This window comes from Neovison vison, chromosome 9 (assembly GCF_020171115.1).
Source record: "Neovison vison isolate M4711 chromosome 9, ASM_NN_V1, whole genome shotgun sequence".
Taxonomy (NCBI): domain Eukaryota; kingdom Metazoa; phylum Chordata; class Mammalia; order Carnivora; family Mustelidae; genus Neogale; species Neogale vison.
Genome location: NC_058099.1, coordinates 21263290 through 21287993, shown reverse-complemented (window position 1 = coordinate 21287993; position 24704 = coordinate 21263290). Strand labels below are relative to the sequence as shown.

Genomic DNA, 24704 nt, shown 5'->3' with positions numbered 1-24704 from the left:
AGGAATCTTGTGAATACCTTTCTGAAATGGGTAATTCAACATAGAGCAAATAGTCAGCAGCTTAATTTATGTATAAATTAAATCCTGATCTCTCCCTCCCCCCTTTTTTTGGATAAGTTCCTTTCTTTTGGTACCACCTTCAAAATTACTTAGGTGTTTGGTCTGATTACTTTCTTACTGAAATAAAAATACATCCCAGTTTAATGAGTTATTTTCGGCAGAGGAGTATGGTTTGTGGCCCACCCCCCCAAAATGTCTTTAGGAAATTGCAAACTAGTTAGCTTAACATTTTGATGAGGAAAGCTAAAGAACACTGGCAACAATATTTTGGTTAAAACAGTGTGCTGACATTCTGTATTTTATTGAAAAATAAATTTTCTGAACACATGTTCCTTGTCTCTCAAATCTTTTTTGAAATAAGGTAAAGTGTACATAAAATAAGCAAATATTGAAACTCCTACTTTGTGCTTGTAACTGGTGGAAATGGAACCTATTTCAAAAATTTACATTGCAACATTATCTGGTTGTCACATTAAAGAGATGAATCACGGATCCCTAATTGTTAAAAGCTATTAAGTCATGAAAATATTATAGTAGATGGCTAAGGAAAGCTAAAAACTTTAAAAAATGAATTGATTAATAAAATTAAATACAGTGGGGCGCCTGGGTGGCTCAGTGGTTAAGCCGCTGCCTTCGGCTCAGGTCATGATCTCAGGGTCCTGGGATCGAGTCCCGCATCGGGCTCTCTGCTCAGCAGGGAGCCTGCTTCCCTCTCTCTCTCTGCCTGCCTCTCCATCTACTTGTGATTTCTCTCTGTCAAATAAATAAATAAAATCTTTAAAAAAAAAAAATTAAATACAGTGTTTAATAGTATCTAGTTAATTTAGATTCAATGTTCTATTGAATTGTGTCCCCTTAGAAAGAGACTTAGCTAAGTATTGGCCTGTGTTAAAAAATGGAGTTCAGGGGCACCTGGCTGGCTCAGTTGGTAGAGCATGCAACTCTTGATGTCAGAGTTGAGAATTTGAGCCCCATATTGAGTGTACAGATTACTAAAAAAAAAAAAGAAACTTAAAAAAAAAAAAGAAGCTCAATATGATTAATACAATAAATAGTTCTTGCTCAAGTTACTCAGATTTTACAAATGTCTCACAATTCCTGTAAGCCTGCAATTAAAAAAAAAAAAAAAATGAGGGGTGCCCCGGTGGCTCAGTTGGTTAAGCCTCTGCCTTTGGTTCAGGTTATGATCCTAGGACTTCTGGGATCAAGCCTTACTTGGGGCTCCTTCTCCACAGGAAGCCTGTTTCTCCCTCTCTGCTTGCCTGCCATTTTGCCTCCTTGTCCTCTCTGTCTTTGTTGTATAAGTAAAATCTTAAAAAAATATTTAAAAAATTGACATAATTTATAAACTAGAAAACCCTCTTTTCTTTTTTAAAAAAGATTTTATTTATTTGAGAAATGCAACCATGAGTGGCGGGGGTAGGGCAGAGGGAGAGAAAGAAGCAAACTTCTTGCTGATCAGGGAGCCCGATGTGGGGTTCCATCCCATTACCCTGAAATCATGACCTGAGCCAAAATCAGGAGTGGGTTGCCCAGCCCATTGAGGCAGCCTTCCTTTCCAGTTTTCATACTGAACTGATGCTTAGTCATTTTGTAATATATTCTAGATGACAGACTTTTGTGGGATTACTGCCTATAGCATTCATGATAATAGATTAGAGCCTAAAATTCAGGGCTCTTATTCCCAAGATTTTTTTTTCCCCTAAAAATAACTAATGATTCTAACCTCAGGCAGAATTGGTTAAGTGATCTTGGAGTTTTTTCCTTTTTGAAAGCTAGTGTGGTTTGATAGCTTGGGAGCAGCAGTGAAGCCCTACAGAAGTCTGGAACCAGTAATTTTCTTCTCTTTTTAGCCCTTGGGAGCCATATTGCTTCATGATAAGAGTATCTGAGCGAGGCACCTTGCCTTTTTCCCTCCATCTCCCTATTTTTTCTTTTCTCCCTCTCTTTCCATTTCTCCTTCTCATTGGATTATAGTTTTTTGTCCTCTGTTTGTAAAGTTCTAATGTTCAGTGCTAGGTTTTATCTTTTAAGTGACAGGAGGTGCCAGGCTAGTGTGGAAATACTTCTTGTATCTGTAAATATTAACTGCCCTCTAATAGAGCAGAGGTCTTTCCCTCGAGTTTCCTTTCAAGTTCATACTACCTTTTCAAACCTTGGCACAGCAGCTTTTATATTTGCTGCCTAGCTTTTTAGTGGAATTTAAATAGTTATTGTATCAGATGTCTGTGAACATCCTATCAGAAATGAATTGTTTTTAATGTAAATTTTAGCATTTCAAATGTTATTTTTAGATAGTTTGATCTTTGCCTTAAATTTATTAATGCCTTGGTGTTCTGAGCAATAGTGGAACCTGAGTTGAGAGTTTCTTTTCTAGGTTCAGTTCTGAGGATGCTTTTGGACTTTGGTCACGTGTTGCTCTGTCAGGGTCATTGCTGCCAGGACAACTTCCAGGAGAATGAATGAAGCGATAGAGCCCCCCCCTTTTTTAAAATTATTTTATAAACATATAATGTATTATTAGCCCCAGGGGTACAGGTCTGTGAATCACCAGGTTTACACACTTCACAGCACTCACCATAGCACATACCCTCCCCCATGTCCATTACCCCCCTACCCCCCCACCGCGGTCCACCCTCAGTTTGATTTGTGACATTAAGAGCCTCTTATGGTTTGTCTCCCTCTTGATCCCATCTTGTTTCATTTTTTCTTTTCCTACCCCTCAAACCCCCCACGTTGCATCTCCACTTCCTCATATCAGGGAGATCATATGATAGTTGTCTTTCTATAATTGACTTATTTCGCTAAGCATAATATCCTCTAGGTCCATCCACGTTGGCGCTAGAACCCCTTTAACCTGAGCCTGGGAAGATACCGAATTTAGACGATAGTGTGATTGCTTTAAAAAGCAAAATGACAGTTGTAATTTGGTGATTAATACTCCGTGATGGTTCTGTTAACTCCATCATCCCACCCTTTTCCTACATCAGGAGGGCAGTACCCTTTATCTCTACTCTAGATAAGTGAAACTGTCTCTGTTCACTGGTATCTTTACCCACAGCCATGCTGGGTTTCTACTTTATTTTTCTTAATGTAGCCTTATCCTCCTGGAGCACTGATACTAGACCATGTGCTTAAAATTTTACTATGGTTCCCCCACTGCCTTCAGGTTAACATTCAGGCTCCTTAACAAGAGACGTGCATAGTTCTTTGAGAACTGAGCCCTTGTACCTAGGTCTTCAGCTGTGTGTGTGTGTGTGTGTGTGTGTGTATTTTTTTTAAGATTTTATTTATTTATTTGACAGAGAGAGATCACAAGTAGGCAGAGAGGCTGGCGGGGAGAGAGAGAGGAAAGCAGGCTTCCTGCTGAGCTTAGAGCCCAGTGCTGGGCTCTATCCCAGGATCCTGAGATCATGACCTGAGCCAAAGGTAGAGGCTTAACCCACTGAGCCATACAGGTTCCCCAATTCTTCAGCAATATTGAATTACTGAAATTCCCCTGAATATGCTGTGTGTTTTCTTTAGAATTCTTTTTCTGTCCTTTCCTCTGCCCCCCCCCTTTTTTGGTTTAACTTCTACTCATTCAAGTTTGTTTACACTTTAGCTTTTATTTTTTTTTTTTAAATTTAAATTTTTTTTTTTTTTTTGACAGAGATCACAGGCAGAGAGAGAGAGAGAGAGAGGAGGAAACAGGCTCCCTGATGAGCAGAGAGCCTGATTCGGGGCTCCATCCCTGGGACCCTGGGATCTTGACCTGAGCCGAAGGCAGAGGCTTTAACCCACTGAGCCACCCAGGTGCCCTTAGGCTTTAGCTTTTTACTATGTTAAGTGGCTCTTCCTCCTCCTCCGCCTCCTCCTCCTCCTCTTCTTTTTTAAGATTTTATTTATCAGGGGCGCCTGGGTGGCTCAGTGGGTTGAGCCGCTGCCTTCGGCTCAGGTCATAATCTCAGGGTCCTGGGATCGAGTCCCACATCGGGCTCTCTGCTCGGCAGGGAGCCTGCTTCCTCCCCTCTCTCTGCCTGCCTCTGCCTACTTGTGATCTCTGTCAAATAAATAAACAAAATCTTAAAAAAAAAAAAGATTTTATTTATCAGAGACTGATAGGGGAAGTGAGGGCAAGCAGGGTGAGCAGCAGGCAGAGGGAGAGGAAGAAGCAGACTCCCTGCTGAGCAGGGCGCCTGATGTGGGACTCCATCCCAGGACCCCCGGATCATGACTGGAGCCAAAGGCAGATACTCAACCGACTGAGCCACTCAGGTGTCCCAGGCACCTCTTCTTATATTTTAGTGCTTTGAATTTATGCATCTAAATTGTAAATGTGTGCTCAGTTGTCTCTTTTTCCCAATTAGATTGTAAGCTCTTGAGGGTAGGGGCAGTGTCTTATTTACTGTTCTATGTCCAGTGTGTATTAGGCACTCAGTTACTGCTGGTTGAATGAAGGAACTCTGAATTTTTTCCCAGTAATAATGATGGATTTTTCAGTGTCATTAATTTAGTGTCATTTGGTCCTTGTGATCTGAGGTAGGTGGTCAGATTTGGGGATATTTTCAGCAGTGATGGGCTTCAGTGAAATTTATTGGACCAAATGGAATCTTTATTTCACTATTTCTAATGAATAGCAAGTTAAAATAGGAAACAGGGTTCTGTTAATGTTTACTTAGAAATCTGAATCCCTCCCCCTCCCCAGGGTTTTCCTATGGGAATGCCTGTCTGGTGATAAATAATCTTTACACTAAGATCTGACTTTGAGAGGGTGCAGAACCCAGTGCCCTCCTCAGTTGGTGTGCAGATCATACGTGCCCCCGCTTTTCCTCCATCCACAGAATTTATTTTATATACAGAATAATTTAAACATCATATTCTACTTTAGGAAATTTTGTAGAAGAGCATTGGGATAGTCCCATTAGTTTCCTTTTATTTGAAAAGAGTGTAAGCATATGGTATGTTTGAGGGTCTCCTATGTTTCTGAGCACTGTGTACTGGGACACATAGCTTCTGCTAGGCGCCTGGCTTGCTTAGTTACTATTAGTGAAGCTCTGTGCTCTTATCTATTTCCCCTACACTAGGGCCAGCTCTTTTGTCCCCAAAGAATTAGTGAGTTGGGGGGCACCTGGGTGGCTCAGTGGGTTAAAACCTCTGCCTTCGGCTCAGGTCATGATCCCAGGATCCTGGGATCAAACCCTGCGTTGGGCTCTCTGCTGAGCGGTGAGCCTGCTTCCCCACGGCTCTCTCTGCCTGCCTCTCTGCCTACTTGTGATCTCTGTCTTTAAAATAAATAAATAAAATCTTTAAAAAAAAAAGAAAGAATTAGTGAGTTGGGGTGTTTTGGGTAAAAATTAATAAAGATCTGTGACTTGTTTTCAATGGTAATGGAATCTTTTGTATTCTGTGTTATGTAAGTCTACGGTCCAGTGGAAATAGTTTGTGTTTTCCCGTAACACTCACTCACTGTTGGTTGTGATGTGTTCCGTGGGGAAGCTTGTGTCTGCCGAGTTCAGGTTGTACCAGAAGGTGTGCTTTGTGTTGCTGAAGAATCCCATTTTGATGCAGTGCTGTTGTTGAAAAGATCGGTGCATTACGGAAGTACCATGAGTCATGACACATACTCATCATAAACACACGGTAACAGCCTTGCAGGGCACAGTCACAAGTAACAACAACAGAAGCCTTTAATCATGGGAAATCGCAGGCAAGGACTCTGAAGTAGGGGACCTGCTGATACAGCAGTGAGCCTCATTTCACATATTAGCAAGCTTGGAGCAGAGAAGATAAATTCCGAGAATCAGATAAAGTGGTTCATAGGAGCCACCGAGCAGAACTGTAAAAAAAAGCACGGTCTGGGGCTGGTAAGCAAGGTGAACTTGGCTGTCAAGGAATCCACGTTTTCCTTGGAAGCCTTGCAGGAGGATCTTGGGCTGCCTCTCCCGGAGGTGTCTCTTTGCTGTAGATGCTGCTGCCCGCCCACGGAAAGGGCACAGCCTGCCCTCCCTCCCGGGACTTTCCCTTCACACCAGGCGTGCCTCCTGAATGAAATTAGGATAGGAGCCGGTAGAATAAATCATTTGAAGTGGTACGCCCTATCAAATCAAAAACTTGAGAGGAAGCAGGGAGGGGGAACTACAAGCTTAGAAGGATGAAACAGTAAGCCATAGAAAGAGTAACAATTTTAGAGACTGAGCTCTTAGGAAATAAAAATCACCTAAGATAAAAGAAGGCCATTCCAGCAGCTCAGAAGTTGAAAACCCTAGTGCCAAGAGGCGATTAGATCTCATCAAGCTAAAGCTGCTATAAAATCCAGCAGAACCTCCGAATATTTGAATATTTCTTAACAGGCGCTTGGAGTTCTTTGAAGTAAGTGTTCCCCGAATAGATGTCCTTCTAGCTCACAGTGGAAAGCAGGGCCCTTAAGGCCTCTCTCTTTTTTGCGATTCATCCCTCACAACCTTTTGGACTTCACTTACTCTGAGGAAGCACCCCTGCTCCCGTCACCCTGCTGCCAGGGACACCCCTGCAGTGCCCGTGCCTGCTGTCAGCAAACCGCCCCCCCCCCATGGTGATGGGTCTTAATTACAGGAATGTGAGTTTTGTGACAGAGTGACTACCTTCTGATTGAGACTTTAATTCAAATCATTCCTCGGGAGTGACATACGGAACTTTTCCTGTGCTTTCTGTCTCCCCAGCATTGCTCAGTCACATTTCAGGATCATTTTAGTCTTTAAAAATGAAACAAATCAAAAACATTGACTGGATGTAGAGGAGGTGCATTCCTTTTATATCCAGTGTGTTCCTGAAAATATGATCCAATCAAATTTCTGAAAACCAAATGGACATAGGTGTTAGGGGAGATTCTGTTTCATAAAGAACTAAGATAATAAAGTCCCAAATTCACGGTTCTGCTGGGCCCGAGGCCTGGGACATGCTACAATTGGATTGAGGGCTTTCCAGGTGATAGGGGTGGTGTGGAGGGGCCTCCCCCTGACCTGGACTAGCAGGAGAAAGGTGCCTTGTAGCGTTTGCTCTGGGTACCGCCCTGGGCATGGTGATTTTATGGTCAACAAAACACTGTCATCTGGAATCCCTCAGAACGCCTCCGTCCTAGAAGGCAGTGTGCTCGGATTACATAGTAACTGGGAGTTACTCTGCTCATTGTGTCTGGCCTTCTCTCCACTCTGTGGCAAGCTCTCCCTCTCGCAGAGCCAAGGGAAGGGTTCTTGTAGCACTGGAATCCCACATTTTCAGTGAGGCTCTGAGGGTAGAGGAATTCAGAGAAGCCAGGATTGTGCAGCACCTCTGCCCAGTGGAGAACGTTTCCAGCGGTTTGAAAGGAGAGCTCAGGCCGCTCTCAGTGGCTCATTGGTGATATTTATGTTCCTCTCTGTTGTACTTCCGTTGTCTCTATGCTTTTGGATCATCTGTAGAACTTTAAATTGGTTCCTAAATATTGGGCACAATTTTAACTTTGAATATAATTTTAGCCTAAATGCTGCATATAATTTAAACTTTGCATTAAATCTGTCTTATGCCCTCTTTCTACTTTGCTTTAACCATGATTTGGGACTTTTGATGATTCTCCTTTCCCCTTTTATCTTTCTTAATACACAAGGATTGTTTTATGTTTTAACCCCCCCACCCCCACCCCGAGAGCTTGGGGGGGGCTCAGTCAGCTAAGCGTCCAACTTGATTTCAGCTCATGAGGTCATGATCTCAGGGTCACAAGACTGAGTGCTACATGGAGCCTGCTTAAGAGTGTCTCTCTCCGGACGCCTGGGTGGCTCAGTGGGTTAAAGCCTCTGCTTTCGGCTCAGGTCATGATCTCAGGGTCATGGGATCCAGCCCCGCATAGAGCTCTCTGCTCAGCAGGGAACTGCTTCCTCCTCTCTCTCTGCCTGCCTCTCTGCCTACTTGTGATCTCTCTGTCAAATAAATAAATAAAATCTTAAAAAAAAAGAGTGTCTCTCTCCACCTGCCCCACACCCCTCAAGTGCTCATGCTCTCTCGCTTTCTTTCAAAGGAAAAAAAAAAAACAACAGACACCAACATGGGGGCACCTGGCTGGCTCAGTCCCGGGAGCCTGACAGTCTTGATCTTGGGGCTGTGAGTTTGATCCCCATGTTGGGTATAGAGTTGAATTAAAAACAAAATCTTTAAAAAATAAAAATATATTTAAAAACTGCAACATAATGGCTTAATATTTAAATATCTATGAAAGAATCTTTAAATATATATATATGAGTTTCCAGTTCTTCCATTCTGGTGTATAAGCCTCATCAATGTTTGACAATTCTAAATCTCTTACTAGAACTATGGTAACTCAGAGAAGTGGGAGGTATCCTTGAAATTAGCAGTTTTAAGAAAAATTGGCAGTACTAGCTATCATTGAATGCTTACTGTGTGGCTCAGTCTCCTCTATTTCTCACGACTAATTGTCCACACTTAAAAAAAAAAAAAATGAGATAAAGTATTTTACCAAGGGTATTCAGTTACTTTGCTGTGAAACTGGCATAAAAATCCAGGCGATCCGCTCCAGCCCGGGCTCTGAAACCAGCGTGCTGCTCTGGATGGCCAGTGATAACCTAAAAATAACCCGGGAAGTAATCCACAAGGATAGAGTATCTACGTGGGACTTTGTCTTGAGGTTCTGATAACTGGTGACACCGAAGGTTCTGTGGAGGGACCCCCTACTCCTTTTCTGTAGCTTTTCCCATTCTCACGCCGCTTGAACTGCTTCCCCGCCGCCTTGTTCTCCACCGTCCCGGAACTGCTGATCCTTCCTTTGCTTCCAGCCCTTCTTGCGTCCTTCTCTTCTCACGGTTACCTAGTCTTCCCAGGTCCATGGTCTCAGCTCGGCCTTCCCTTTGGAGTCCCCAGGGGAGGCCTTAAAAAAAAAAAAAAACCAACAAAAAAAAACCTGCTTACCTGGGTCTTGGCCCTAGACATTCTGATTTAACGGTCTGAGCAGCAGGCTTTTTTTTTTTTTTTTTTTTAAATAAAGCCTCAGGTGATTTTCTTGTGCAGTCAAGGCTGATAACAACTGCCCTAGGCTGTCTGTGCACAGTTGTGGCCTCCACCTGTTATCTCTTGGTTTTGTCGGATTCTCCCTCTCGCCAGAACTCAAAAGAGTTCATCACTCCATCAGCTTGCCCCTCGCCTTCCCTCCTGTCAGTCTGCCTTGTTATCCTGAGCCCATCTTACAATTTATAGCTTTTCAACTTTCAGAATCCTGCAGAGGGCAAGCACACAGCCACTTGGGTTCGTTCTGTGACACATTCATGGTCTCAGATCTCTGCCGAGCCTTCAGCGCTGTCTGGCAGTGCTTTCTTTAGCCCCTATCACCCATTACTGGCAGAACCTCCTCGAACTCCTCACCCTTCTACCTCACTCTTGTCAGATTTTCCTAACTCCTGCTGCACACCATGGGTCCCAGCATGCCATGAATTATTTTAAATGCTCTCTCTTTACCTTTGACTGGCTTATTCCCCTTACTCTGTGTGCTCAGGTATTAAAGAAGAAAATTAATTATTTTTCCAAAATTAAACTGAAAAACCTTTCTCCATCTAATTCCTTTGGCCAGAGTAACTTACTCAGATCAGATCTCAGGAGAAACTGTTACCACATTGCACTTCTCATTCATTTGCTTCTCAGCCTGTTTTCATTGACCTGCCCCTGCCCACAGTGCTCCAAGGGCCCCCAGTCCACACAGTGGGGAAAATTCTAGTTCTTCTCTTGACCTCTCAGCTGCATTCACTGTTGCTCTTCCTTGAGCACTTTTTTTTTAAGATTTTATTTATTTATTTGACAGAGAGAGAGAGAGTGATCACAAGTAGAGAGGCAGGCAAGTAGACAGAGAGGCAGGCAGAGAGAGAGGGGAAAGCAGGCTCCCTGCTGAGCAGAGGACCCCCCCCCATGCAGGGCTCCATCCCAGGACCCTGAGATCATGACCTGCCAAAGGCAGAGGCTAAACCCACTGAGCCACCCAGGTGCCCCCTCCTGAACACTTTCAAAAAGAGAAACAGCTTAGCCAAATAAAGCCTTCTTTACTAAATACTTTTTTCCTGCCTTTCTGCTTCTTGGGTTACTCACTTATAGTCCACTTCATGCATGATCGGCCCTCTCTCTGTTCCGTTGATCTGTGGCTAACTGCTGATGGCACACTTTGCCCACGAGAGCTCATGTATTTAACAGACTCTGGAGGGCTCCATATTTTTATCTCCAAACTATCCTTAACTTCTGAGCTCTGTATATGCTTATTTACTCTTACTTAGTAGGTGTTTTTTTTTTTCTTAATTGAGATACATGTACTGTTCATTATTATTTTGCTGGAGCCTGGAGAATTTGTAGTCTGCTGTAATGTGGCTCACTGCTGGCCTGCATCAGAATCATTTGGGATAATAACTGATAACTGGCGACACTGATAACTGGCTTGTGAAAATACAGATTCTGAACTTCTGCAGCTGGTTCATTAAACTGCGGCTTTTTCCGCTAGGCATTATATATGTAAATTTTGAAAAACACTCGTCTCCTGGCCTGGAAATTGTTTCTAGGCAGTAAGCTGGGGCAATTGGAGAGCTTACTTCATTTGTTTTCCATGTTGCAGGAGCCCATGTCCTCCTTCACCTTATGTCCGGTTATCTTAAAAAACCATTGTTTTCCAGGGGCGCCTGGGTGGCTCAGTGGGTTAAGCCTCTGCCTCTGGCTCGGGTCCTGATCTCAAGAGTCCTGAGATTGAGCCCCACACTGGGCTCTCTGCTCCGCATGGGGCCTGCTTCCTCCTCTCTCTCTGCCCGCCTCTCTGCCTACTTGTGATTTCTGTCAAATAAAAAATCTTAAAAAAAACCAAACCAAACCAATGTTTCCCATGTTTTGTCTGATTTTTAAAAAATTGCTTCAGGTGGGCAAGCAAATCCAGTCCCTATTTCTTCATCTTATCCAAAATTTTAAGTCCAGGGGTGGAGTGGGGTTTAGGCCAGGGTTTTTGATACTTTTGTAAGGACAGAGACAAGGCTGCAGACTATGTGTGTATTAGCCCCAAATTGGAAATAACCCAAACGCCCATCAACGGAAGGTAACTAAATAAAGTGTGGTGTATTAATACAAAGAATACGTACTGTAATAAGAATGAAAGAACTAGGGGCACCTGAGTGAGACAGTCGGTTGAGCGTCGGACTCTTGACTTGGGTTCAAGTCATGATCTCGGGGTCATAAGCTCGAGCCCTGTGTCAGGCCCCATGCTCTGCTAAGTCGGCTTGAGGTTCTTTATCCCTCTCCCGGTGCCCACGCTCCCTCTTGAAAATAAATAAATGTTTTTTAGAAAGTGAATCAACTATAACTAAATGTAACAGCAAAGATGAGTCTCACAAACATTGAAGTCAAAGAAACCAGACACAAATGAGTACATCCTGTGGGATTCCCTTTAGATAAAATTTTAATGCTGATAGAATTAGTGTGTTGGAAGTCAGGATAGTGGTTACCCTTGAGGAGGAGGGTAGGTAGTTGGGGACATGCCAAGGGCTTCTGGGGTTCTGGTAATAATTCTGCTTCTTGATCTGGATACACTGGTTACGTGTGTGTTTCACTCTGAGGAGATTCATTGTGCTGTATACTTACATGTGGTCTTTGCTGTATATGTGTTACCCATCAATAAAAAATACTGTCCTCCACCTTCTAAAAGAAGGACAGGCCCACAAGCCAAATGCATGATGGGGAGGAAGAACTGGATTCCCAGTGTAGAACCTGAAGGATCCTGACAGAAAGCACGTCACCTGCTTTAGGCCAGTGGTGGTAATGGGCACCCGTGATAAAGCCATGGCCGGCGTGTGGATGCGTTGGGCTCAAGTTCAGTTCTGAGTGATCCAGAACTCCTGCCCTGGGATACCAAAGTTAACACTGGTTTGAAACCAGTAGCCCTTGTAGATCCTGTCAGAGCCACCCCACTTGGAGGACTCCACCACTCGGGCCACTTGTTGAGACTCTGGTCAGACAAGCTGTTGATCATATTTTGAAAAATACTGATTGGTTTACAAAACACTGGCTATGGGCAAGGCACCCACCAGCATTAGTTCTCCAGGTGGCAAGCCAAGTTAATATATTTCTTGCTTTAGAACATAGCTTGATTGACTATAACAGTTTTATATGGGGAAGAGCTTCTGTACACGTGCGACTCCCCCATGCGACTGCAGCCCCCGGACAGTCAGAATTCCCCTGTTCCTCGCCGTTCTCACCAGTGCACAGGATAATGGCTGGTGTACATTTGGGGTTCAGAAGTGATTGTTCAGGAGGGGGAATTGCTAAGTAGTCGTGGAACACCCCTGTGTGGTAAGCACAGTGCTGAGTGACTTTGTGTGTGACTTAATGGATAGTTTACTGTTTCTGATAAATATTTCAACTAGTGTGTAACAAGGGGCTTTCTCAGTTGTGTTACGTAAATCGAAATAGTATTCTCCAAAGTAGGAGTCCTGTATCCTAGAGTATATGCCATGAGATGACTCCTTGGGGTATGAAATACTGGGGGGTGGGAGAGGAGAGATAGATATGGGAGAAACACAAATGGGAATTTTTTTTAAAGGTCCCATGATACAGTCTGGGTTATCGTTATTTTGAGTAGAAATTTCAGATACAGTATTAACCAGTTCTCTTCATCATAAACCTGGAGACAGCTTCATTGCTGTTGGGTGAGTCAGAATGTGTCTGATAAAACATTGCATTCTTGATATGAAAAGATCTCCAAAGGATAGAAGGTATATCTATATTAGCATTTAAAGTAAAATGTCTTAGTAAAGAAGAAGGGAAAGGGGAAATGGAATCAATTCTAGACTGTTTAACACTGTTTAAGTTATCCTTGTTGTTTTTAATCTGAAGACTTGCCAAATTCAGTGGGTTAGTAGGCTGGGTTTCTCTGTGTTGGTCATGAACCCATGCAAGTTTTGATGAATTTAATAGCGCGTAATGATCATGTAGTGGGAAGAGATGAAAAGTTCCTGGGATTTCAGGCCTTTTTATTTTATCCTCCATGTCTCAAACTGTTCCATGATTTCAGTGTCTTTGTGTCCCATTCTCTTTGTGCCTTCAGGATGTGGCCCATCCTGAATAATTTCTTTGAATCTAGATTCCAGTTCTCCAGTTCTCTTTTGAACTGTCTGTGCATTCTTCTGTCCTATCTGTCTATTGAGTTTCTAGTGTCAGTGATTATAATTTTTATTTCTCTTGGGTTTTGTTCAAGCAGCGCAGGTAGTTTGCCTTATGGGTTCCAAACCCATGTGGGTGGGTGTTCTCTTGGAAGACTTTTTCCTTTTATTCCACTTTATTCAGGAGTGAATCCAAGAAGGCAGCATCCCCATCTTCCTACTGTGGGCCAGCATTTTTCTACTTTGCCTTTCAGAGATTCCATATTTCCATAAGGTGGACAGAACAGAGTTCCCTCATTCTTGTCTTCATCTCTGAATCATCACGGACCAACAGATGGCCCTGGGCCAAACAGCCAGCTCTCCCTCACTCAGAGATTTCTCCTCATTTCCAACCTGGGAGGTTCCTTTATTTTCCTAACAGTTCTGTTACGTATTTTAAAACATGTTTTTAATGTATCTATGTTAAACATTATAAATATTATGTAAGAATTTGTATGTGTGTGTTGGCTTGTATATGCAATTTTTTTTTTTTTTAAGTTTCTGGAAAGATGAGTAAGAAACTAATAATGCTGAGCCTGGGGGGCAGGGGTGACAGGGAGACTTCTTTCATGTGACTGTCATAATATCTTCAGTGATTTGAACCATGTGAATATTACTGTCAGTCAATTAAATATATAAACTTTTTTTTCTCCAGCAGTCTATATGTTCTGTATTGGATAGGTTTCTCCAAATATCTCCAGTCTGCCATTTTGTTAGGTATGGAATAGTCATTTTTGTGGTTATATAAATTTTTGTTTATTTTATTGTTTTTAAAATTTATTTTATTTTTATTTATTTATTTATTTATTTTAAAAAGATTTTTATTTATTTATTTGATAGAGAGAGATCACAAGTAGGCAGAGAAGCAGGGGGAGGAGGGAAGCAGGCCCCCTGCTGAGCAGAGAGCCCCACGTGGGGCTTGATCCCAGGACCCTGGGATCATGATCTGAGCTGAAGGCAGAGGCTTAAACCACTGAGCCACCCAGGTGCCCCTATTTTATTGTTTTTTTTTTTTAGAGAGAGAACGCATGTGAGAGTGGCAGCATTGGGGAACAAGAAGAGAGAGAATCTGAAGCAGGCTCCATCTCACACTCAGTCTTACAACCTGAGATCATGACTTGAGCCAAAATCAAGAGTTGGATGCTTAGCCAACTGAGCTGCTTAGGCACCCCTTATTTTATCTTTTTAGAGAGAGAAAGAGAGTGCATGCATGTGTGTGGGGTTGAGGGAGGGAGAGAGAGAATCCTAAGCAGGCTCCATATTCAGCACAGGCTCAATCCCATGACCCTGAGATCATGACTTCTGAGCTGAAATCAAGATTCGGACGCTTAACCAACAGAGCCACCCAGGTGCCCCAGTGGTTATATAAATTTTAGATCGTGGTTTTTACCTCTGTCCAGCCTCTCGATGAACTTGCTAGATGAGTATTTTCCAAACTATCTATGGCAGAGGATCAGCTCTTTAAAATGTTTCCAGTCTGGCACGGACTGATACTTTGGTAAACTACAATAAAAATAAATACTGATCACATGCTTGGGTAGCATGTAAATGTCAGATTGCTGTAAATGTTTCTAAACGCTTTCTTTCCATTTCTTCTCATGGCAGACCAGTAAAACAACTTGTGCACTAACTGCACTGTGGAGCACTACTGGAAATGGCGCCCCATTATTTTCCAGCTTTGGGGGGCTATAGATTGATACGGATACCATCTTGTTCTTTAAAAAAATCTCTTACTGTTTTAAATGTTTTCCGTTGTAGGTAACCCGTTTTCTTTCTGTGAAATGTCCTGTGGCCTTATCTGAAACATCAGATGTTCTCTGTGGCACATCCCTGCCCTTCAATTAGCTGAGCATGAACACATGGCTCACTGCTCTGCCTGACGTCAGTGGTGTACTTTCAGAAGTCATTCATGGATTAATAGTGTATTTCATCAAATCAGAGATGCATTGATGCTGGCGTTTTCTTGATCTTCTAGAAGGTTTCGTTGGTTGGTTTTCATGCTACTAATTTAGGACTGCCATCTGGCTGCCACCAATTGTTAAGATGCCTTCGATTTCAGAGATGTTAAAATGTGGAAGAACGTGTGTCTTAAAATATCTCGCGCATGGTCCCGTGATTGTTCTAACCTCTAATTACTGTTGAGTGCTTGGAGACTTGCTTATAAGAAAGAGGAAAGACTTCAGTGACTTCCTTTAGAAACATTACCACTCTGCCGAAAGGCATCTCTTCTCTTTGTTTTCACGCCACGAACATTAACCAGGGCACATTCTCTCATTAAATGGCTTGACTTCCCTCCTTAGGAGCCCTGTGCTGTCACACCCTGGGATGGACCAGCTCGGCGAACCTTGGCCAACTGACTTGTGTTTTGGTGGCACTGGTGTATCTTCCAATGTCATTAATAGACATTTTGCTCATCGTAGAGATTTTTTCCCCCTTAATTTTGAAATTCACTCTGTTCCACTCCTGCCGTTCTGATCTTGTGAATATCAGGAGGTCTGCTAGTTACCCCAGCTTGCCATGCTGGCAGCGTCTTGCTTCTTTCAGTTGTGTGTTGTGTGGACTGCTTCTTACAAGTATTTCTCAGGTTTTTCTGGTTACATTTCTCCCTCTTTCTGGGGAAGATGGGGATCCCCCCCCCCCCGCCCAGCCATCACCACGACTGTTGCAGTTCTTGGTCCACATAGATGGCAGGCTGGGAGGAAGGGCACTTAATATGTGGGCTAACTAATTCATTTCTTCACCATGTATTTATTTATTGGCTGCGTACTCTCTGCTGGGCATTGTTCTCGAAGCATAAACCACAGTCTTAAGCTCCAGGCTTCATATGAACATTCATTCTGCTTAGTTCCGGTTTTCCTAAACTGGACATTTATCTGGTTACTTTCCTTCATTTTCAGATAGCTTTTTAGAACTGAGAATTTAATAATTTCTTCTTCTTCCTTTTTTTTTTTTTTAAAAAGATTTTATTTATTTGACAGAGATCACAAGTAGGCAGAGAGGATGGCACAGAGACACGGGGTTTGGATGAGGGGGAGAAGCAGACTCCCCGCTGAGCAGAGCCCAATGTAGGACTCGATCCCAGGACCCTGAGACCATGACCTGAGCCGAAGGCAGCAGCTTAACCCACTGAGCGACCCAGGCGCCCGAATTTAGTAATTGCTTGATAGCTTAACACATTAGGCTGATTTAGCACTAATGTGTTCTCCAGAAATGATGTATACATCCTTTGCTTTTTAGCCGATTACACCTCAACAAGAAGGCAACAGACAAACAGCCATACAGCAAGCTCCCAGGCGTCTCTCTTCTAAAGCCACTGAAAGGAGTAGATCCTAACCTAATAAACAACTTGGAGACCTTCTTCGAATTGGATTACCCCAAAGTAAGTACAACCTTGTACTCATTAGGTATGGTTGAGTTGGGGGGGGGGGGACTTTTCTCTTCTGGTAAATGCTTAGAGAGGCATCTTTAAAAAAAAAAAAAAAAGATTTTATTTATTTATTTGGCAGATAGAGGTCACAAGTAGGCAGAGAGGCAGACAGAGACAGAGAGAGGCGGGGAAGCAGGCTCCCTGCTGAGCAGAGAGCCCGGGCTCCATCCCAGGACCCTGAGATCATGACCTGAGCCAAAGGCAGAGGCTTAACCCACTGAGCCACCCAGGCGCCTCCTCTTTTTAATTTCTTCCCTCTAATATTCAACCTGTAGTTTCTTAGACAACTTACTAAATCAAGAGATTATGTATCTAGCTTTATTGCAGCTTTTAAAATTGCTTGAAACACTGATTTTGAATGTGTCTTTACATTTCAAGCAGGTAGTTGCTTGATTTTTCGGTCCATGTGAATTTTCCTCCTTGGTCCCTATTTGCTTGTGTCTGTTTTGACCCTCAGTGTCTCAGTTTGTCCGTAGTTTTTGCCATTTGGAGGCTCTTCCCCGCATTTCTTTAGGACATCTGAAATTGTGAGAAGGAAAATAATATACACACCACATTTCTCATGGTGACAGGTTTTCACACTCATTTCTTCCCTTTTAGCTTGTACTTTTCTCAGTAGCATCAATGAAAAAGAATAGAGAAGACACAGATGTGATGTAGCCTTAATACAACTCTTATTGAGAATTTTATTATGGACCTTTTATTTTGGATCCTTGGGAGATGATAGTCATGGAATTGAATTGGTCATGGAAGTTAGTGTGGGCTTTAGTTGTAGAAAGAGTGTCTAAGAATAACCCAGGAATATAGTATCCATTAATCCTGAATATTTGGGATAAGTCAATAGTTGATTTCTTCTTCTGAATGAAGTTTTTTGTTTTTTTTTTTTTTTACAATTTGATATTATCTCAAGAGCTCTAGTTTTTGCTTCTTTTTCCATCTTTGTCATTGAGGTATTTAAATTGATCGTGGAGAAAATGGTTTTGATATGTCCTATAAAATGAGGAACCACATATATAAGAGATCGTTTTTATTCTTTTTTCCAGAACTTTACTAATTATAAAAGTACTGTTTGTTAGCTGTGTAAATAGAAAATAAAGAAGGTGGAGGGAAAGTGCTAAGGACCTGTAATCTAAAGGAAAACTTGGACCTCATGGCATTTTTATTGGCTTTTTAAAAAGACCAAGCCCAGTGGCAAATGTTCCACAGGAAACTGAAGTTAAACCACTGAAATCCCACAAATCTGAGTGTGAACAGGCAAGTGGCTGTGTCACCCAGGAGGCATGTAGTCCTGAAACGAATGTTTGTGTGACTGCCAGGCCCAGTATACTTTACTATTGGCTTTTTGTCGAGGGCGAACTTTGTTTTACAGAAGTATGTCTGGTTTCAGTGCGGACATACGATTTTCCTGCTAATTTGATTCAGAACATGATAGACCACTCTAGAAAAAGATGTAGAACATGTTGAAGTTCATAACTTTTATTTAATTTGGGGTACGTGTAAGAAGATTTACTACTGGTACTTGCCCTGAATTTCTGGGCTTAAATTTTGGTGAGAATCGTTACTGTACTAATTGCCCTGAAACATTTCTGTACTTGGCATATCTTGTCAGTCCACTATTTCGGGTTGTTTTGTTTTAAGATTTTATTTATTTAAGAGAGAGAACGCATCAATGGGGTGGGGGCAGGGACCTTAAGCAGACTCTGCACTGAGTGCGAAGCCTGACTTGGGGCCCCATGACCTGAGGGAATGACCTGAGCCAAAACCAAGAGTTGGGACACTTAACCATCTGTCACTCAGGAGCCCCAGTCCACTTTTTTGGATATTTATTCCTTGGGGGGTAAAAAAAAAAAAAGAATGAAAAGGTCATATAATTGATTTTCTGCAAAACTGAGCACTTTGCTTGGCTCAGTATAGACTGCATTTTGGTGGGAGATTTAGCCACAGAGGGAAGAAGTAGCAGTCAGCTTTATGTTAGTAAATTCTGGCCCTATGAAGAGTTTTTAAATTAAATGATCAGAGTTATTACAAGAATGAGGCTATGGTAATAGTGGTGGGTTTTTTCCCCCTTTTTTTTGCAAATACAGAATTGGTTTAAAATGTCACAAGTCTGGTGCCATGTTTGGACTCTTTATTGCCGGTGGTGTAGTTATCCTTAACAGGAATTATTTCTTACTGAATGGTCTTCTAAACAAAGAATTAGAGAAGACAGAAAAGCAAATCCATTTTCAGAAGACCAAGCACAACATACGTGGTGAAACTAGTAAATCTGCAAGATAGGAATTTGCCAAGTAAATTTGGAAAACTATATAGACAATTTCTTGAAAATAAAGACGTATATAACGTTACCTCTCTAGACTTTGAATTCAGAGCTGTGTTCTTACAAAACATCTCCTTCCTGGCATCTGTCTTTCACTCAGAAGTTATCCTAAGGATGAATGCATTAACTTAATAAGTGTATTAATCACTCCATGCCAGAAAAGGTTTAGGCATTTGGGGTTCTAAATATGTTATGTCGGAAAATTCATATTCTCCTTTCATCCAAATAGCATCATAAAATTTTTCTGTAAAAATGATGTGTAGTGGGGCACCTGGGTGAGTCAGTGGGTTAAGCCTCTGCCTTCAGCTCAGGTCATGGTCTCAGGGTCCTGGAATCGAGCCTCGCATCAGGCTCTCTGCTCAGCAGGGAGCCTGCTTCCTCCTCTCTCTCTGCCTGCCTCTCTGCCTACTTGTGCTCTCTGTCAAATAAATAAATAAAATCTTGGGAAAAAAAAAGATGTGTAGTTATTTGTAGAACAATTCAAGATATTCCTACTTGATACGCAATATAATTAATGTCATTAAAACGGTTTTTTATTTTAAGAGGATGTTTTATCTTGTTTGCTGTAGTACACAGTTTATATTCCTAATGTCTACAGGGCTGAATCAGTGGGGTTTTTCTAATGTTATTTATATACCTAAATCTAATACTATATATGCATCGTAATATATTCATGCATAATTTATTCATGAATTTATTCGTAAAAGCTGAAAAATAGCATTCATGATTATTGCTGTTTTCAGATACTCAATTCTTAAATATCAAAGGACTGAATCCCTATTTGTGGATTTCCTACACTACACCTCTCTTGTCCTCAGCCTTTTATTTGTTGCACTGTTTGAAAAGGAAAACAGAAAATTAGCCACTTAGTTATATGTATAGTAACCTTAGTAAAGGGTTGTCGAACACTAACCTTCTCATTTAAACTACTCTGAGGTTTATTACTAGACTTTATGTATTTATACTATACTGATTTATAATGGAATTCACTATATCTTACAGCCCTTTCAAATCCATAAAGTAAGTGTTTTCTTGAGATATTTTTAAAGAGTAATATTTTTAAGATTTTTTATTTATTTATTTTGACAGAGAGAGATCACAAGTAGGTAGAGAGGCAGGCAGAGAGAGGGGGGGAGGCAGGCTTCCCACTGAGCAGAGAGCCCAATGTGGAGCTCAGTCCCAGGACCCTGAGATCATGACCTGAGCCGAAGGCAGAGGCTTAACCCACTGAGCCACCCAGGCACCCCTAAAGTATAATATTTTAATAAAACTTATGTTTTTGAACATATATACTTCTGCCCGATCCTTTAGATAATACAGAAATATCCAGGGGTGCCTGGGTGGCTCAGTCAGCTAAGCCTCTGCCTCTTAATTTCAACTCAGGTCATGATCTTGGGGTCATGAGATCGAGCCCACGTCAGGCTCTTCATGCAGAGTCTACTTTGTCCCTTTCCCTGTGTTCCTCCCCCCCATCTCATGCACCCTTCTCTCTATCTAAATTAAATAGACAGTCTTTTAAAAATAATTTCAGAAGAAATTTTTTGTATCCTTTAAAAAAGCCTTTAGCCAATTTGGTATGTTCGGTCTGGCCAGTTGCAGGGTAGTTGGAGTGACTTAACTATTCAATTACAGAGATTCCTAGCAAATAAATGTTCGATCAGACTGAAGGCACAGGTGATTATCATAGCTGAAAAATGAACTCCAGGTTAAAATCAAATAATTTAGAAAATATTTGAAATGCTTACCTCTTATTTGGTATGATTTTCAGTATCAGAAACAAGCAAAAGTTACATGTTTAGTAAGAATCTGAACATTTCTTAGATAATGTGAATTGAGTTTTATTTGCACTCTGGCTAATCAGGTGGTTTTTGATTTTCATTTTAAGAGGTATAATCAGTAAAAATAAAAACTTCAATTTTTTAAAGATATTTATTTTAGAGAGTGCATGTAGGGACAGAGGGAGAGAGAGAGAATCTCAAGTGGACTCCCCGCTGAGCACGGAGCCCCGTGTAGAACTCCGGCTCTCAGGACCCTGAGGTCATGACCTGAGCTGACACCTAACTGACTGAGCCACCCAGGTGCCCCTAAAATAAAAACTTTAAATCTTGCATTTGAAGAAAGGTCAACTCTGCCTCCTTTGAAATCATTTCTAGAACTAATATTCTTCAAAGTTTTCTTTTGCTAGGGGAAAAAAAAGCTAAGACTGACTTTTTTTATTATATTTTATGGAATTATATCACTTAATGAACATTTCCTTTCACTGCATTAGCTCGTACCTGCAAAACAGCATAAATTATAAAAGCATTAAAGAAACCATGCGGTGTTTGGAAAAACAAGGAATTCGTTACCGCGAGCCTGGCTGAACAGCTTGCTCTAGTACGAAAGCCAATAGTTACGTTTACCCTTTGGAAGTTCACTTAATCTTTCTGATCTTCATTGTTAAGGTCAATGCCTTTTGGCTGTTGCAGCCAGACATTGTTTTGAGAGTCAGGCTGGGAGGATGACTGATGCTTTATAGGACTTAAGCGTCAACCCTTTGGGAAGTTCAAGGGTGTGGCCAGAGTGGTGTCCTTCCCATCCTCAGATTTTTATCTGGTCCCTGGAGACTGGGTAGTTGTAAAGTTGTTTTCAGTACCTCCTCAGTGGCAGTTTTGGTCCGTCATCATTGGACAATAGGTAGGTAGTTGATAGAATGTATAATAATAGTAGGTAGAAAGTATGAGGGAAGTATAAATTGTTTTCCCCTCTACTTAATTATTGAGAAAACATTTTCTTTCTTTCACTTAAAAAATCGTGTTACCTTCTTTGACTTTAGTCCTGGCCATTTTCATACTCAGTCACTAATTTCTATATTGCCAGTTTTTGCTGGGTTTCCCATTTACCTGAGCTAGTCCCTGTATGTTAGACACTTAAAAAGTTATGTTCTTAGCTCTTTTTATTTTTTAGGACACATAGATTATTATTTTTTTTTCATGGACATAATTAACCTCCCTCCTCTGCTTAAAAATGCCCACCCCATATTACAAAGAGGATTGGTAGGAAATTTGTCACAGACTCAGCATGAATTTAGCAGCACTCTTGAAAAAAAAAATTACTGCTTAGAATACTTAGCCCATAAAATATTATAGTAGCATCTTTGTATGTGAAAGCAAATACTTTTTTAAAAATTTATTTATTTTTTTTAAAAGATTTTATTTATTTATTTGACAGATCACAAGTAGGCAGAGAGACAGGCAGAGAGAGAGGGGGAAGTAGGCTCCCCGATGATCAGAGAGCCTGATGCGGAGCTCCATCCACATAATCCCTGGCATTATGACCTGAGCTGAAGGCAGAGGCTTTAACCCACTGAGCCACCCAGGTGCCCTAAGCAAATACTTTTTTAAAAACTTAGTAGTTTACTAAATGGTAGGTTAAAGGTTAAATACTCAAGATTTGATAAACCTGGCTACGTGTCAGAATCATCCCCGAGTTCTAATTCAAAAGTTAGAGTGGGGCCCAGTATACTCTACTCTAAATAAAGACCCCCAGGGTAACAGACATAGCCAGTCAAGTGCAAAGAAATGACTCCCTAACCTACTGAGTGGAATAGAACCCTGGGTATTTCTTTTCCATTGTTAGAAGGCTAACCATACTTTTCAGGATGACAGATTTTCTTTCCCTTTTTTTTTTTTTTTTTTTTAAAGATTTTATTTATGTATTTGACGGACTGATCACAAGTAGGCAGAGAGGCAGGCAGAGACAGGGCAAGGGGAAGCAGACTGCCCGCTGAGCAGAGAGCCTGATGCAGGGCTCCATCCCAGGACTCTGGGGGTCATGACTGGAGCCGAAGGCAGAGGCTTTAACCCACCGAGCCACCCAGACGCCCCAGGATGATTGATTTTCAGTCAAATTCTATTTTATTTCAGAACTTACTATACAGCCAAAATCGAATCTCCCTTTGTCCTTTTCATGTGAAGAGTTTGGGGAAACCCTTTAAATCAAAATGGGAGTTGATATGTAATTTATAGCACCTTCACGAAATAATAAATTCAGAGACCGAGCTTCTAGAGAACAGAGTGGGTGTTTATTTTGTTTGCTTTCCATGTTGCTTTTACACTCCTGGGCACCCTGTGAGTATTTGGTAAAGCTGCAGTGATGGAGGCCGCGGAGAAGCTCGAGATGCAGTTTAATTACGAGGTCCTGCCTATCTGGGAATGGCAAGACTTCAGCTGTCAGGGCTGCTGGGCCTTTCCTTATCTCTTCTGCTTGCAAATAGGCCCCTGTTCAGGGAGAAGCTGCTCTCTGTTAAAGCAGCACTTGACGTCTTAAGTGTTTGCATCCATTATGAGTACTCTCTTAACTTCTGAACTCTGTGTGTACCATTGCTTGTTTTTCCTCATGCCTTTTTTTCAGTCAGTAAATCCTAATAATGTGCTTATTTTTGTAAGAGATTAATTTACATAAAATGTGTTCTTTGACTAGTATGAAGTCCTCCTTTGTGTACAAGATCATGATGATCCAGCCATTGATGTATGTAAGAAGCTTCTTGGAAAATATCCAAATGTTGATGCTAGATTGTTTATTGGTAGGTAAAAATTAATTCTGCAACAACCCTTTTGCTTTAATAGTATTAAGTATCAGTAATCTTTGCATTCAACTAGAGTGAAGTTACTAGCATGTTTGCTTTATGCATGTTGAAGTAGCAGTAGGATGTGTTTATATCCTTTTGAGAAAGCTTAAGTTCTAAAAACAAAGAGTTTTTTCCATTTCTGGAATTAACAATACAACAACAAAAACCCTATTCCCTCACCCCCTACCCCCACCCCCGCCACCATTACCCTGTGTTACGTTTTTCTCAGTCAGATACGAGAGTCTGGTTTTTCTTACTGTTGTTTCTTTAATATTTCCAACCTGTGGGCTTTTCTATATCTTATTCACTGTAATTGAGAGTGAAGGATAGAATTTGCTTTTATGATATGACAAAAAGAATATACATATATATTTTGTATAAAGGATTTTTTCAAAAGCCTGTAGGCTTATTCTGAAGACTTGTAGAGAGATATTTGCTATTAAACATTGATTCCTACTACTGATGCGTTAATTTAAGAATCAAAAAACTGAACCTAATACATTTTCAAAGAAATTAATTCCCTTTGAGAATGAACAATTTCTAAACATATTGTGAAGAATAAGGAACGTACAGCATAATGTTAAAAGTATGTTTGTTTAAATTATTATGTGAAAGTACTTTTCACTTCTCTCTACCCTGTATTTGTATTCTAGAAAATACTCTCAGTGTTTCATGAATCTTTCACTGTTGCACTTTACATTTCTAGGTGGCAAAAAAGTTGGCATTAATCCTAAAATTAATAATTTAATGCCAGGATATGAAGTTGCAAAGTATGATCTGATATGGATTTGTGATAGCGGAATAAGAGGTGAGCCTCTTTTTACTTATTTCATAAAACTATTCTTTGATGATAAAATGCCAAAAGCAATCTGAAAATATATTTATCAGCCTCATGAAGTAATTTATTTCATCTAATTCATGGTAAAATGTCAAGTTATACTTACTAAGATTAGGAACTTTTTAATGTTAACCTAGACTGTTAGATGTATAAAAATATCTTTGCTTTGGAGAGAAAATTCCAGCTATTTAAAAAAAAAGTTAATGATCCATTTTATAGTCCCTTTTACAAGATTTTTCATAGTTGTAAATTTTGCCTTATTCATGCTACCCTTATCTTCTACTTTAATATGT

At 41.1% G+C, this 24704-nt stretch overlaps 1 protein-coding gene across 1 annotated transcript in view; it reads left to right on the top strand.

Moving 5' to 3' along the window:
* Positions 1-24704, top strand: part of UGCG (UDP-glucose ceramide glucosyltransferase) — a 38667-nt gene that overhangs the window by 3489 nt on the left and 10474 nt on the right. The window contains exons 2-4 of the mRNA XM_044265138.1: positions 16458-16599; positions 23426-23528; positions 24280-24381. Of these exons, the coding sequence (XP_044121073.1) occupies positions 16458-16599; positions 23426-23528; positions 24280-24381 (347 nt within the window). The remainder of the gene's footprint in view (positions 1-16457; positions 16600-23425; positions 23529-24279; positions 24382-24704) is intronic.